Source organism: Catharus ustulatus, chromosome 5, assembly GCF_009819885.2.
Source record: "Catharus ustulatus isolate bCatUst1 chromosome 5, bCatUst1.pri.v2, whole genome shotgun sequence".
NCBI classification, from domain to species: Eukaryota; Metazoa; Chordata; class Aves; order Passeriformes; family Turdidae; genus Catharus; species Catharus ustulatus.
In genome coordinates, this window is record NC_046225.1 from 67276122 (window position 1) to 67291898 (window position 15777).

The window sequence follows — 15777 nt, forward strand, 5'->3', positions numbered from 1 at the left end:
TGCTCTCCTCTCATGAAGGTTTTGCCTGGCAGAGGAAAACTTCCAGGGCTGGGTTGAAGCAGGAGGGTGAATCAGGAACAAGCTTTCACAAGGGACTGTGATTTACTTGACTTTAGGGTATTTTAGTTTTTTAAGCAAGCAGAGCTGTTATCGTTGTTAATCATTAATGTCTCTGTGGGTAGAAGGGAATGCCCTGTAGGGAGAGACTCTCCCTAAACCACCAGGAGTGAAGAGTTTACAAAGTGCCTGACCCTTGGATATGGTCCCTGGTGTCATCAGCAAGCACTGAAGGGCAGCTCCAGAGAAGCTGATCCAATGTTCTTTGTACCTAGAGCTGATTTATCATCTGGATGTTTCCCTCCTTTCTCTTCAGGAGCTAATTTAAAGCATAGTGCAGCAACAACAAGGAGCTCCAAGCAAGCCCACTCAGGAGATGGCATTACATTGCAAAATATGGACCAGATCAATGCCAATACCAAGGATTACTCATTAACAGATGGTTACTTGCCCAGCTGTGACTTGCAACAGCAGCCTTCCAGCAACAGACTGGAAAGTTAAAAAGAAAGAAAATACATGTTACTCTGATAACACATTTTGTGTGCCAAAAAGCTCCCTTCTGCCACCACCTGAGCAAAGCCATCTCTGTCTTAGCGCCTGTCTGAGATAGCTGCACTGCAAAATCATTTCTAATACAGATGCAGAGGGTATTGCTAAAACTGATTTCACCAGAGCAGTCTATTTCAGCCCCACCTTGCCCCACAACCAAAATCCACAGGTTTGGCTGGTACAACAGTGTCTGTGCTCGAGGCTTTGCCATGTCCTGTCAATCAGGGGCCACACCTCTTCACACCCAAAATCCCCAGAGCCACAACAACAGAAACAAAAGCTTGCTTAAGTCCTTGCTTGAGTTGTGTGCTGCCCTTTGAAGTTTCACCAGCACAGATATGGAAGGAATATGATTTTTTTACTTTTTTTTTGGACCCAATAAAGCCATAGCAGTAGGGCCCAGTGGTGAAGCAGAGCTATCCCTGCACAATTTTGATATGATGGTTTATCATGGTGCAGGGAATTTACACACTGCTGTCTTTCATCACAGTAATAACTCCTGTTAGTTGAACTAGGCCTACATAGGTTTAAGGACTAAACCTTGCTACTGTGAGCAAGGCTTAGAAGAGCAGCAAGCAGGCAAAGTTGGAATTTCCTTCCCAAAATCTAGCAAACAGGCAGAAGAAAAATCTTTGCCTCTATTCATTGCTTATTGCCAGAAGATTTGAATTAAATAAAGCTTCAGAATAGACTTGTGGACTAGATCTGTCTTATTTTCACTCATTTTAAATCTGAAAATAAAATGTACAGATAGTCTGATCTGCCTGAGGACGCCTGGCGAAGCTAAAATGTAGATTCCTCATCTTCAGTCTGGCCATCAGGTTTCAAACCAATCATACTATTCAATGGCTTGTAGACATCTACTTATCATCCAGGTTACTGAAATTTTGCAAAGAAAGGGGGGAAAAGCCTTTACCTGCTATTCCACTCAAGAGGTCCCAAAGGTTTTGTAAAAAGGAAGAAAAGCAGGAAAGAGGGGAGGAGGAAGATACTTCTTCAAGGCTGTGGAAATATCCTTTTTCACCTATTTCTAGAATAAAAAACGTCCACTTCCAAGACCAGAAATACTGTGTCTCTGAGGTGACCATTGTGTGTTGTAGGGAAGCATTTATCCATGCCTAAGAGAATGGAGAAGAAAAGCAAGGATGCAGTCCATTGTCAGTGTGTCTACTCCCAGATGTTACAGTTCCTGCTGTAGATCTCCAAGAGCTGCAGTGTGTCCTTCTGGGGAGTCACAACTCCAAGCTTTTAGCTCAAACTGATTCCTTAAATTGAGAAAAAGGCATAAACACCAACATCAGGAGCCACTTCAGCTGACAGGACAGTGCTGGCACAAAGTAAAAGACATCAAAGCCAGGAGTTGCAATAGCTGCCAGAGAAGCCCCACCATAAAATGGGAATTACCCCTGAGTAAGGTCTGAACAGTGATTTCAGGGTTCAGATGGATCTGAATCACTAAAAACCCCAGGTACTCCGTGTACACTGCCTGCCTTTGTTCAGCTCAGAGGTGTCTGAACAGGTCTCACAGCCATAGCAAAAGGCAGAATTTGAGGTGTGGTTTTTTGGTAAATTATGTTAAATGATCCGTGAATCTTTCAGCTATTTATAAACAGAAGAAACTCTGTCTACCTCCTTCAGGCATTTCATAGAATTGTCAAAATTGGGCTTTTTTTTGAGAAACATTTTATCTCATTGGCAGGAAACTAGTCTGAAAACTACAGACTCAATTATGATACTGAATTCTTATAAACTTTACAGGGTTTTGGGCATTTGGGAGTTCATAGGTGCAAAGAACCTCTGCCAAAACCATTGCCCATGGGCCAGGCTGATGAGCCTGCAGAGCTGCTCTCCACCACCTCAAGTTTATTCATCTGTGACTCACTATTTCCAGCCTAGTGATGGAAACTTTGTGTAGAGGGAAATAAGAATCAGGTGTCTATGGAGCTGATAACAACGAGAAAAATAACAAGGATAAAGAAACAATCAATATGGAATTGAAGATCAATTCCCTAACACTCACCTTGTCCCCATTTCAAATGAGGCTCTGTAAAATACGAAATGGATATAAATATACGAGTGTATACATATACATTTATATAAAGGAGAGAGAGAATATCTGGAAAACGGAGCTAGAGGAAAACCTGCCTTTGTAGTAATAGAATATTTGGTAGCTTTAAGGCCTGGAGCATTGTAACTCATCCCATCAGTGAAACTCCAGCTAGAGTCCAGCTCTTGTGTTCAAAGAAAATTCCGCTTTCATTTTATAGAAAGGCACATTCTGATTGCTAATTTTTCTGCACATAATACTGAACATTTCCTGCCAAACATAGAACCCAAATGTATTTGAAGCCATATTCTGCTACTACTAAAGAATGAAAAGTTTCAAAATAAAACAAGGAATTATTTTTTATGTTTGCAGACTGTAATTCTTTTGCATCAAAGGCTAAAATCCATTTGTTTCTGCAGTCATTTTCCTCTTTATACTGGCATCATGGGAAAAAGGCAAATAAACACACAATAAATGAGGAGAAAGACAAGAAATTTTATTGTGGCTGTATAACAGATACTGATAATGCTGCCTCGTACATTTTCCTTTTCCTCAGTTCTCACACTGCAATGCCTTTTATTACTTTAAATTTAAAAATAATTAATGAAGTCTCAGACTGAGCCCAGCCTTTGAACTATTTAGTAATAATGAAACAATATTAAAAACTACTCTAAATCATTAAATATCAACAAAACATAAATTAACTGAGTCAGCCACCAAAATGAAATAATAAAATTGCAGAGGGTTTTTTTCATCAATTAGTTGACTAGACATAAGTGGAAAAGACAAGTCTAGACACACACACATACACACACACACATCCATTTGCATTCATTCCCCTGTACCAGTGACCAAGGTGGTGAGAGGGCTGTCTGGTGATTTCATGTATTCTCCATTTTTACATTATTTTCTGACCATTGCAAATGTTTCTGAGGAAACTTCCACTCAGCTACTGCAAAACTGAAGAAAATCCATAAACTTTTCCCATGATTGATTTCCCCCTGGATTTTTGCAAATTTCTGAGCTTTAAATAGTGATAAAGCAACCCAAACTGATGGGGTAGTGTTGCCCCCTGAGATGATCTGATTTCATGGCTTTAGTTGACATTATTGATACAAAGCCCAGACCCAGCTTAGGAGATAAGATAAGGAGACAGGAGCAGGAGCATTGCTGGCATGAGGAACTAGAGCAGGATCTAAAGCCTCTGCAAGTGTGCTCTGTCCAAGACCTTTGTACAACCTGATGAGTACATGTGAACAGGAAGTAATTAGAACAATTCCTGGCATTAAAAATACAACTTTTGATTTATCTTTCAGGAATGTGTAGGATGCAAACAATCACATGTGGCAATTTTGCTCCTGGGACTCAGTGCTAACATGAGACTGATGTACAAACCCAAATAAATTCCCTTCCTTTTTCCTCTGGGGGACCTGCAAACCACATTACAGACCTTGTTGTCCATGTCAGATAGGATTTCCTTGCTTGATACCATTCCCATCATCCTGGGAGCCATTACCAAAACTCATAATAATTGAGTTTGAGTCTCTGATACTGAATATTCAAATCACCAGAAGTGAGGTCAACACTCATGGGCACTGTGACTTTTTTTAATAAATAAGGCAACACAACATCACTGTGAGTGCATGAGGAACCCTTCTTCTTCTTTCCTTCAAACTCCTCAGTTGTCCAACACAGGAGGGCACAGGTCACTCCTGTCTCAGCAAATGGTGCAACCTCAATCTTGTCACTCACACCCAAAACCAGCATCTTCACCACTGGGTGACAAGTGAACCTCCACCTACTCTTGTGTCTTCCACAGTGGTGCCTTGAGAAAAGCCATTGTGTTTCTTCTGCTAAAGCAAAGACAGAAAGCTGAAATCATTGTGCTTGTTTGCTTATTTCAGCAAGAAAAAAGAAAAGTTTTGGCTCAAATCAAACTGGACAGTAATTTACATGGGCTTTAAATAGTGTCAAATCCAGCTTCGTTGCAACCATGAACATCTCTGTGTGTCGTCCCTTTTGTGTTCCTGGGAGCTTCAGAAATCCCAGGGGCAAAAAATGACAGGGTTGTCAGAAAGAGCTGGAGTCCCAGTCTGTCCTCTCCTGCACCAAACTTTGCTGACCCCAAACTGGGGATAATCTCTACCATAATTACTCTTTTACCAAGGCCCTCCCCACTCCTGGAGGCAGCAAGGCTGGGAAAAGCACAGCTGCCAGAGTCTGGCTGCTGAGCAGCTGGGATCCAGCAAACATGGACTGGGTGCTGCAGCACAAAGCAGATAATCCTGGGACAGAAAGATATGCCTTCAGCCAAATGTTTACTCCTCCTCACCTCCCACTCACCAGGAGCTCTAGCAGCTCTCCTGGCTTCCCTCACCCACAAGCTCACAGCTCTGGGGTTTTCTGCACTGATTTCCTTTCTCTTCTCTCCAGGGACTGAAGCAGGTCTCAGATCTATCATGTTATTTCTTCCATCTCACTCCCTGCTCACTCTCACCCCTCTGACACGTTGGCTGTGCATGTCCCATCCTGGTCTGTGACCTTTGCCAGCAGCTCCAACACCTCAGGGAGCACAGCAGCAGAGGGAATGCCATCCTTCTGTGCACAGGCTGGTCTCAGGGTGTTACTGGGTGTTCCTCCTGCCTTCTGCAGGGCTTGGCACCTCCTCTGGCAGCTCTGCAGCCTTCCCCTCTCCATCCTTTCCACATGGAGATGGATCTGCTCCTGGATTTCCTCCAGGTGGCTCCTCCAGCTGGCCTTGCCCTGTTTCTGTTAAACATCACACTTCAGCAAACCCCACACCCCAGTGTTCATCTGACACTTCTGCCCCCTTCTCTCACTGCTGCCCCTCAGACATGACCTCCTTGATCTTGCTGTGTGCTAGCACCTTCTCTTCCCACACTACTGGGGCTGCACTCTGAGCTGTACCACCCTCTTTAAATCAGAGCCTGTGAGCCCTCTCCAGCCAGAGGTGCTGTGTCCACCCCAGCCAGAGGTGCTGTGTCCACCTCCCTCCCCAGCCCAGAGCTGCTCAGCCTGTCCCCACTGCCTGCATCCCACAGCAGCAGGCACAGCACCCTCCCCAGCCCAGCACCCTGGGCCATTTTTGCAATGGCTCCATGTGTGCTTCTCTGTAAAATCTCAGTTCTGGCCACATACAGTTGTATCTATATATTGCAGGTACATCTTTTTAATACCTTTACCTGCAGCTGTGCTTATAGATGTTTTTTTGATGCATCCAAAAATACCTTAGTTCTGCTGTGAAAAAATAAACCATATCAATATAGCAAAGGAAGAGCTGGGCTTCAGCTGCAGAAACAAAACTGAGCTGTGCTTTTACACTCCTAATCACACAAATCTGTGAGTGATTTAAAGCTTCGCTACAATCTGCAATGTGCAGAATCTTAATTTATACATCCCAGACCCCCATCTAAACAAGCTTTTAGAAGTCCATTTCAGGATAACTCTTAATTCTGTTACACCCAGATGTCATATCTAAAATACTATGCCTGCAACCAGTCGAGGGTGTGTTTGCATGAAGAGACTCTTCCTCCTACTGCATGAATAAGAGTGGAAAGTAGGTAACTGTATTTTTCAAGGACTTTGGTACAAACCTTTGCTGATAACCCTGGCTGAAACAGTGGGCCCATATACAGAGGCGTGTGGGGTTTTTTTTAGCTCTGTACTCACTGAAAGCTGACAAGGAGAGGTGTGGAGGCACCCACCTTCCACCGATGCCAACACATTTAGGTAACTTGAGCACAGGCTGATTTGCAATTGTTAGGCATGTACATTTTTAGCTGTGCTCAAATTCCTGCAATTCCACCCACTTCCTTCATTAGCATATTAGACGCCCCCATGGCATACTTTAAAATGGCCTGTAAGTCAGGCATGGGTGAGGGAAGTGGCTCCACTTCTGCAGCTGAAGGCAGCTGAAGTCTTCCCTTTTGAAGGGGAAAGAGCACTAACAAGGAAGGGACAACCTCCTGGGAAGGATGCCAGCCCCACAGCCTGCCTGGACCTTGGAGTGATTTCCTGTGGTAGGATGGAGAGCAGAGTTCACAAATAATGCTCCAACCACTCTGACTGCAGGCCTAATAGTATCCTGTATGGAAACCTGTATATATATGTACATATTTACATTTTCTGTATGGTTTTGATATGTGTGTGTACATGAGTATATTTGTGTGTGTATAACCAGATGTTGTTTTCTGCTGTGCAGGTAACTCCTCTGCCAAGGGCTGAAGAGCCAGCTGACACCAGCTGGTCAGCCTTGTGGCCATGGTGACCAGGGGAAGCCAAAGAGGTGCCCTCTGCTAAACCTGTGCCCTGTGCAGGGAGTGCTCCCATCCCTCAGGGTCGCTGAGGCAGCTGCCCAGGGCCAGCACAGCTGCTTGGACACTGAGATTTTCAATATCATCATAGGGATACTCAGCCTAGATTTGTCCATTTGTTGACCTAGCACAGTGTTTGCCTTGGCTTTCCCTGGGGTCCGTGCACCCCAAATCTAGTGGCAAATCTGTAAGGGACTCCTCAAGCTTCTCCCTTCAATCTCCCTGATGCCAAGGTCTTGTTCCTGTGAAGGAAAGGACCCTTGGCTCTCAGTGCCATGCCCTGGGGTGTATTTGGGAGACCTGATGATGTATCAGTAGGCAGAGATAAGGCTGTCTCCTGGAAGGAGGGACAGTGTCCCTTAGCAGGGCTGCCCTCTCACTGCATACAAAAACTCTACCAATGCCCCTGTCATCTCCCTCTGCTCTTACCAGTCCATAATATCATCCTGCTGGGGACTGATGCACACTTTTTTCAACAAATCAATAGGGATTCTGTCCCTGGCAAAACACCAGGGCCCTTTTCCCTGCACTCCTAAAGGTAAGGTAGGCAGAGATGCTCCAGGAATAACCTGGGCTCCCTTCTGGTGAGCAGCCCCTCTCCCCACTGCACAAATCCTGACTTCAGAAGTGACTGTGTACAGCTCACATCCTCAAGAACAGGCTTAGGCTAAAGATTTCACAACATGGTCAATATCACTGCTGTATTTCCTTCTCTTTCTTTTTTCCTCCTCATTTTCCTGTACTTCCAGTGCCACTCCTTGTAATTGCTGCAGAAATGTAATTGCTGCTCTGTGTAATTGCTGCTGAAACAATCTGAGCTGTCATTGACTTACATTGTTCAGAGATCAGGAGGAACTGGCAGATGAGAGTCACCCCACCTAGCTTCAGGGGCCTCCTGCATATGTATTTACATCTGAGGTAGGTATCAAGGCTCACAGATGAGGCAGTGGAGACCTTGAAAATATAGAAGTGTTAAATTTAAGGTATGAGTCACCTGTACAAAAGTATGTTTCAGTTAAAGGATTAAACAAATCATCCTTTATATACAGGAAGGTATTAAACAAACAATTCCTTATATCCACAGACAGTATTAATTACATCCCTAACAAATGCATAAAGTAACACCCATGTTTAGGATACAAAGGCAGCTTTGGAGTAGACACCTAAAGTCTACCTAAAGGCAAGATCCCAAAGGAGTTCTCCTAAAAGAGAAATAATGTCTTTCATATCAGCTCTGCTAAGTATACTTTGAACTAAACTGGACTCTCTTTTGCAAACAGGAGGTCAAATCCTGTTGACTACAGAGTGTCTAGCAAGCAAAATTACGTCTTATGACATCACAGAGTGGGTGTTTTAATGGTACAAGCTGATGTCATTGCAATGAATGGCAGCAGGATCTCATACATCTGTCAGTCCTTTCTCACAAGAGCATAAGACAAACAGGCAAGATGCAATGGGACATCCAGCTTTTTCCAGGAGATGGAGGCGGTGCAAGACCAGCAGAGCCTCACCATCCAGCACTCTCCCACAGGAGATGAACATCTGCCTCCCTCCACAATCTCACCAGGGAATGAAGTTGCAGCATGTGTTGCTCTGGATTTTCTAACACACAAACTTTAGTCAACACTCCAATGAGCAAGGGCGAGATCAGAGATATGGTCCCACCACCAGGGATTATCTCCTGCTTGCAAACAAGTTTCAGCTAACTGCTCTGCTTACAGAGGGCTGATCTCAGCCAGGCATTGCTTCATCCTGGTCATAGCACTGACTCTGGACATTTTTAAATCATGGAAGAGGCTGAGGTTACATAGCTCTTGGTGGTGAGGGAGTTCATATTCCTGGTATACTGATAAATAATGGCAAATGGCAACTGAAAAGGATTCATGTGCAAATCTATAAATAAGGGAGAATAGTAATTTCAGTAATTTAAATTTCTCCTCATCACATGGTCCCATCTTTCCAGAAGCGCCTCAAATCATTAAGAAGGACCCCAGTTACCTCTTTCAGGAATAGGGAGAAGCATTAATTTCATTTTTGTGCCCTGGCCTAAGAATGTGCCACTCCAAGCTTTATTCAGATGAACTTCTAGCTGGCCTTTCATTGGTTTATCAGCCTGCTCTGGAACTGAGGTGTGAATCTGCACAGTAACTGAGTTCAAGAGTGTTTTGAGATTGTGAGCAGATCTTTGCATGCAAATGAGGAACGGGCTGGTGTTCTCTGGCAAGGCAGACACGAGGTATTTAAGAATACATTTCCCAAACTTGGACTCCAGGACCTTCTCCAGGGAGGTGGGTGGATGCCCTTACAGCACCCAACACTTTGCTACAGGCTATGGGCACCGATGGAAATGCTCCAGTGGCTTTGCAGCTCTGTGTACCTGCAGGGATTCACATTTATCACTGGAAACTGCAATACATGGACTTGGAAGACAGGTTTCATCCCACTCCCATCAGTCATTATTTTCCACTATTGGTACTTAGACTTCTGTGTTCCTCTTGCTCTGGCACAGATTGTTCCAAGCACAGAGAGGGATGTGGATGAGAAGGGAACTTCTCAAGGATTGAAGCACAATTGTGTCACTGATACAGCTTAGTTTACACAGGCATTGGACCCCTGTAACTTTTCTTTCTTTCTTTTTCTTTCTTCCTTCCTTTCCTTCCTTCCCTTCCTTTCTTTTCTCTCTCTCTCTCTGGTAGATAGAGCACCAGTACATTTTAGTAGTGGTAGCAGCAAGGGCAGAGCAGTTCTGATGCACTGGTCCCCCAGACACCACACAGAGATAGACACCACACCAAGACTGTGCACACAAGAAGCCAGAAGGATTTCACTGTACCTGGAAAACATTTGGCTATTCAGGCTTGCAATCCCTTTGTGTTGCTAGAATAGAGCAAAAGGAAATAATTAAAGGCTAAAAACATACCCTACTATTATTAAATTCCAGAGGATGAGCTATTTTTAAGGTATATAAATATTTGGCAAGAATTTTTAACAATCCTCTTTTAAAGGAACTTCTTTATGTAGGCTAGGTTTAAGAAGATATTTTTTCAGAATCTAATGAAATGCATGTGAGTTTTATGTTGTCTCATACTTGCATTTAAACTGCAATGTCTAAACGGCAGCAGTTCCCAGAATAACTGAAAAAATATTTTTCACATCTTTTCCCTACATTGAAATTAAATATCAATTAAATATTATCAGCTCTAGTGGTATAAATTATTTACTTACTATATACACAATTAACATTTTAATGAGTTTGACACACTTAAGATTCTATAAACATTATTGTGCAGTACAGGATTTCTTAATACTTTGGGGAGACAAGGGATGAGAAAGAAAAGCAATGTGCATTTTCATATTAGAAACTGATCTCGCAGATATTTAAAGACAAAACTATAAATAACAGAAGGATGCAAACCAAATTATTTACAGCAGCATTTTAGACTGTACAACAGATTTATCAATTGGGACAAAAAATATAAAGCATTTCCTTATTTTTAGTGCAGAAAGCATGTTGGTTCATGTGCAACATCTTGGATTTGCTAATGTTTTGAGTAATGCAGGCACAACTTGCAGACATGATCATCCAGCACTTCTCAACAGTTCTTTTTTTTCTGAAAAAAAATCAAGAGTAACCTGGCTAAAAGTGACAGTTGGTCTACAGAAAGGAAATATTTCAGTGAGATCAGTGAAAGCTTTTCCTGTGTTTTAACTGGCACTGGATTAGGGGTCACAAATCTCACCCCACCACACTAAACTTGGGGTGCTCTTCCACGAGCACAGAGAGAAGCACTTGGATGTGCCACTTGTTTTGCTGCAGGGTGAACACCCACACTATCCACAGAGCAGCTCTGTTGTCACACAGGTTTGCAACAATCCCACAAAGCCTGGAAATCTGCCTGTTCATGCAGAAAATAGGGTCATTTCTAAACCCTGTGGTTGGGAGTTGGGAGGTGCCTCAGACCTGGTTTGGCTTCTCACACCCCTCGATAAGGAGCTGCTGCTGCCTAACTGAGCCCTTGGAAACTTTTCAAAATCTTTGAGAAATTGTGAAAAGATGCCTCCAGGTGTTTGCATCACACTACCACACACACTCTCCCTGTCTCCCAGCTAGCAGGTACCTTAAGAGAGACCATTTTAAATGACAGAATTTGCTGTTGAACCTGTGTTGGAGAGGGCTGGGGTGAGCAGTAGCGCTGCTGCTGAGAGACAGCCACTGGCAAGGGTTTCGGTTTTGTGGCAAAAATCAAGCTACTTCCAAAAAATAAAAATATGCTCCTAAGTCCTGGTTATCTCTGCTACAGTGAGACAAGGAGGTTGCCAGCTGAGGCACATCTTCTAGAAGTTTTCTGTTAAGAACATTAAATTCCATCATCAGAAGAGAGCAGCAATAATGCAATTCAACCTACAGCAAAGGCATAAAGAAACTAAAATTTGCCAGCAGAGAAGCAGCGCCAGGACACAGCATCTTTCAAGGACATTAAATAGCCCCCAGAAGACTTCCAGGGGCATGAGAAAGGACAATACAGCCAGGTATTGGCTCCTTCCCACGGAGCAGTGAAGCTCTTGCAAAGTCTCTTTGCAAAGCCTGTTTATGTTCTTCATAACCCCTCAGTTCTTTGTCACACAGCCTCCCAGAGCTAAACTGTGCAGTGACTTATTTTGCATGTGTGTTATATCACAGACTTGTTGACAAGGCACAAAATTACAATAATCCTATGGGGGAAGTCTCATTGCAAGTTTGTCTATATGTATATTTTCTATTCTTCACAAAGCCTTTAAAATTAAACCAAAACAAAAGTGTGACTTGTGGAACCAATGAGGCTGAACCACTACAATTGAAAATCAGATACCATGACAACAAGTGAAATATAAGACAACTGCTACATTAAATAAGATTTGGAATGCTGCAGGATTTTCTGAGTGTTGGGATTGGACTTTTTTTTTTATCACTGGTTGTTGCAGTTTCAGGTTTGAGTACTGACATAGGTCAGTAGATCCCCCTCTTCCACCTAAAAGGATGGAAATACCCTTTTTATTTATCATCATGGGATTAGGAAGACAAAAGTGTAACCCTGCAGAAGTGGAGTTTCCACACAGAAAAACTGGGAAAAATAAAAGAGAAATAAAGTCAGCTAGAATTCTATTATATTTAGGAACTAACTGGCAAGATACAAGATCAAGTTATCAAGCAGGGCTTCAATGAGGCTGATTTTTAACTGTAAGCAGATTTGATTAGTAATGTAAATCACAGTATGAGGAGACAAAAATCATAATGTTGAAGTCACACAGAAATTAAAACTAGACCACATCCCTAGTAAAATACTGGAAACCATCAGCCAGAGACAGGCTGCCCACATTCCTTTTTATTAATTCCTGATTCCAGCCAGTTTAGCTTTCATATTCTGCCAGATACTGAGAGGAAAGCTAATATTATTAACGATTTTTAAGTCTAAGGAATTAATTTCTATTAGTTCTAGCTAAGAAGTCATTCTTTTAAACAATCTGCCATTAACTGGCCTGACAGTGTGGCATGGGGAGAAACAGCTTTTCCCACGTCCCTTTGTTTACAGGATTTCCAGGCATTATGCCAAGAGTTTTCTCTGTGCTAAAGAAAACTCCATTCTTTCACATCCTTCATTTTCCTGCACACAGCTTGGCTGCCATGCTGTCAAATTCCCTTTGAATCCTTGATACAGTCAAATCCATTTTGTTGCACTCAGAATTTATGAGCAGCACTTCCATTTGCTTGTTTTTCTGAACACAGCATCCTGGGGATAGAAAACAGGAGAGGGTGGAGAAGCAGCTCTTTGATTTACACCTGGCTTCTCTTAGCTTCACCTGATGGCCCCTGATCCTTGCATTGGAAAGGAGTGTGAAAATCAATCCCCCTCTCCATGGCACTCAAGGTTTTTCTGCTGTTCTTGCATCTCCCCTCAGCTGTCTCTTTTTCCAGAGGAAAAATTCTATATTGCTCACTTGAGTGCCCTTGCACAATTTAAGATAAGCAACCTTTTTTCATTTAAAATATTGATCAGAGATTAATAAAGACTGTAATGACTGCATTTGAATTTCAAGTTTCTATCCATCAGATGTAAGGATTTTATTTTCTAAGCCACAAAAACAGTGCAAATCATAATCCCAGGTCAAAAAGCCCTCTCTTGAGTTTGACTGCTGTAATTTTAGTTTTGATTAGAATGAAGCTATTAATTTTCCAGAAGATAGGAAAAAAAATTATGGCCATTTACCCATTTATCTGGGCAAAGAAATATCTGCTCAAGGGCAATTATTAGCAAAATACTAAAAAAAAAATTTAAAATTAAAAAAACAGCTCTTTAAAAATAGATAAATATATCAGTATTTTCACATCTCTGGGATATGTTCTGCCTGCTGTGTTTTGCAAATCTCTAGTATCACCATTATACCACCACAATTTTATCATGACTCTAAAATTAGTTTAAAGCTTGAAAGTTTTAAAGTATAGCTATTTTCACTGCATATACCTTCATTTGAGCTTACTCTGAGTTGAGTTTAATGTCAATAAGGATTTTTCCACAATATCAAAAGCAAAATCACTTACCAGTAGAAAAAATATAAAGTATTAAAGCTAATGAGTGTTATATCTCTTAATCTCACTGGAGTATTTGATTTAACACTTAAACATTAAGCTTTAGGAATCTTGATTTATGATTACAAAATCATACATACCTTCTTTCTCACCTTACACATTTGAGTTTAAGAAACTAAGTGACAGCATCCAGTACTCTCAGCTATTCAGAAAAATCCATGATTCTTGGTATGCTTCAGGAGCAGAGAAAGAGGAATTAATCAATATTTACCTTGATGCTTTAGACCCAGTGCCTGTGTGGATCTGCAGTCCAGGAGATATGCAGCATGAATTTTTAATTCTCATAATAATTTCAAACCAGTGAACCCCCAGAAGTCTCTGTATATCACTCAATATGGTGAGCAGATTTCCAACACTCTCAATTCTTCATGTACCCTTCTGCATGTCCAGGCTTACAACCTCTCCTGAAGAAATGCTAATGGAGGAAAAGGAGAAGGTGGCAAAACCAACTTGTTCAACAGTCTTAAATATCTTTCCTTTCTCAGAACTCCACCTAAGGCTAGAAAATTAACTGAAACTAAAATGAACAACAAGAAGAATGAGGGGCACAGAATTCTTATCAAAAGGGCAATAACCAAATTGCCTTCCCCCAAAGTTAAAAGGCACTGAGAGCAGTGATGAGGAGGGACCAGTGACCACCACACCACTGTGAAATTAGATATACATCTCTGGTATGGAAACACCACCGGTGTTGGTTAGGAAAGCAGCTGCTATTCCCAGCACAGCAAATTCACAATTTTTTATTTGTTTAGGGTTTTTTTGTTGTTGTTGGGTGGGTTTTTTGTTTGGTTGGTTTTTGTTGGTTTGTGGTTGTTGTTGGTTTTTTGCTTCTTGCTGCTTGTATAACAATGGTCTGTTTGTATATATCCAGGCAATGCAGTAGACAAGACTGAATTCCACTTGGACCTTTTCCCAAATGTTATGAGACAGACAGGAAGATAATAAGAAAATATTCCTCATCTTTTTTACACCAGTAACTGATTTTAATTACAGTTCAAAAATCTACTAAAACACAGGGAATCCTAAAGACAAAGGAAAACCACTAGAAGATAAAACTGAAATGATTTAAATAAAAAGTTTGGACAGGGGAATTTAAAGTTAGTTTGTCTTGAATAAAGACAAGAAAGGTAGAGTCAAAATCATAATTTTAATTGCACTGTTCAGTGGAATCATCCCAGGGACAATAATATAGAAATGGAAAAAAAAGAAAAACCAAATAGTTCAATACTTTCATTGGAATACTATTTTTTCACTCTAGGGCTTCCAATCCATATCAGAAGTGTCAGTCTCTAGGAGGCTCTTTGAAGGCAAGTGGATATTGAAAACCACTTACATCTTGCAGAAACATGTCTCTAAGACATGTCTCTATTGCTGCTGCTGCCAAGCAAAATACCAGAAAATTTAATTAAAAGCAGATATTTAAACAAAAGTAGCTTTATACTGATTCTCAGTGGCCTTATTCTTCTCAGTCTTGACAGCTATCAGAGATGGAAGATCTGACGTCCTGTAAACTCCAGTCCTCATCCTCCCTTGGCAAGATCTCAGTTCAGAGATATAACCTTCAAAGCTGAGGTTCCCTTCAGAATCGTCACAGGAGCGTGTGCCAGAGTCCTCCAGTTTGACCCCATCCACATCAATTATCCTGTTCACAGGGAGCTCCATCCCAGGGGTCCCTCTCACACCAGGAGGGTTAAAGCTTCTGCTGGGCTTTGCTTTGTGAGAGCTCTGCTCACAGGAGTTTCCTGAAGTCCCTTGTGAGTAATTTTTCTTTCTGTTTGCACCTAACAGAAGAATTAAAACAAAACAAAACAAAAACAAAACAAAACAAAACAGGAGAGTTATGTATCTTCTGGTTTCAGCAGTTTTCAATATTGCAACCTTCTCTGAGGCCCTAACGGTAGTCAGCTGGGATATTCATCCACCAGAGACTTACTGATGTTCCATGTAGGTAACTAAACACTAGATCTCAAAGATAAATGTGAAATACTAATATGTATCTGTCTTAATATAGCATTTTTCAGAGTTTTCAGAAAGACCCCATTAAAAATAACTACTTGCTATAATTTTGTACACCTCTAGAACAAAACAATTCTCACATCAGCAAACCCAAAGGCAAAGGAGGAGAATATAGACCTTCCCCTGGAGCAGAAAGGAAGATGTTCCTT

General features: G+C 41.7%; 1 protein-coding gene across 4 annotated transcripts in view; it reads right to left on the bottom strand.

Annotated features, from left to right (window-relative positions):
- Positions 1–14751: 14751 nt before the first annotated feature.
- Positions 14752–15777, bottom strand: part of RGS12 (regulator of G protein signaling 12) — an 87929-nt gene continuing 86903 nt past the window's right edge. For 2 of the 4 annotated variants that reach the window (XM_033060740.1, XM_033060739.1), the window contains exon 18: positions 14752–15393. In XM_033060740.1, the coding sequence (XP_032916631.1) occupies positions 15032–15393 (362 nt within the window). In that variant the 3' untranslated portion in view covers positions 14752–15031. The remainder of the gene's footprint in view (positions 15394–15777) is intronic. The other 2 variants (XM_033060744.2, XM_033060742.2) reach the window with 1 other exon arrangement.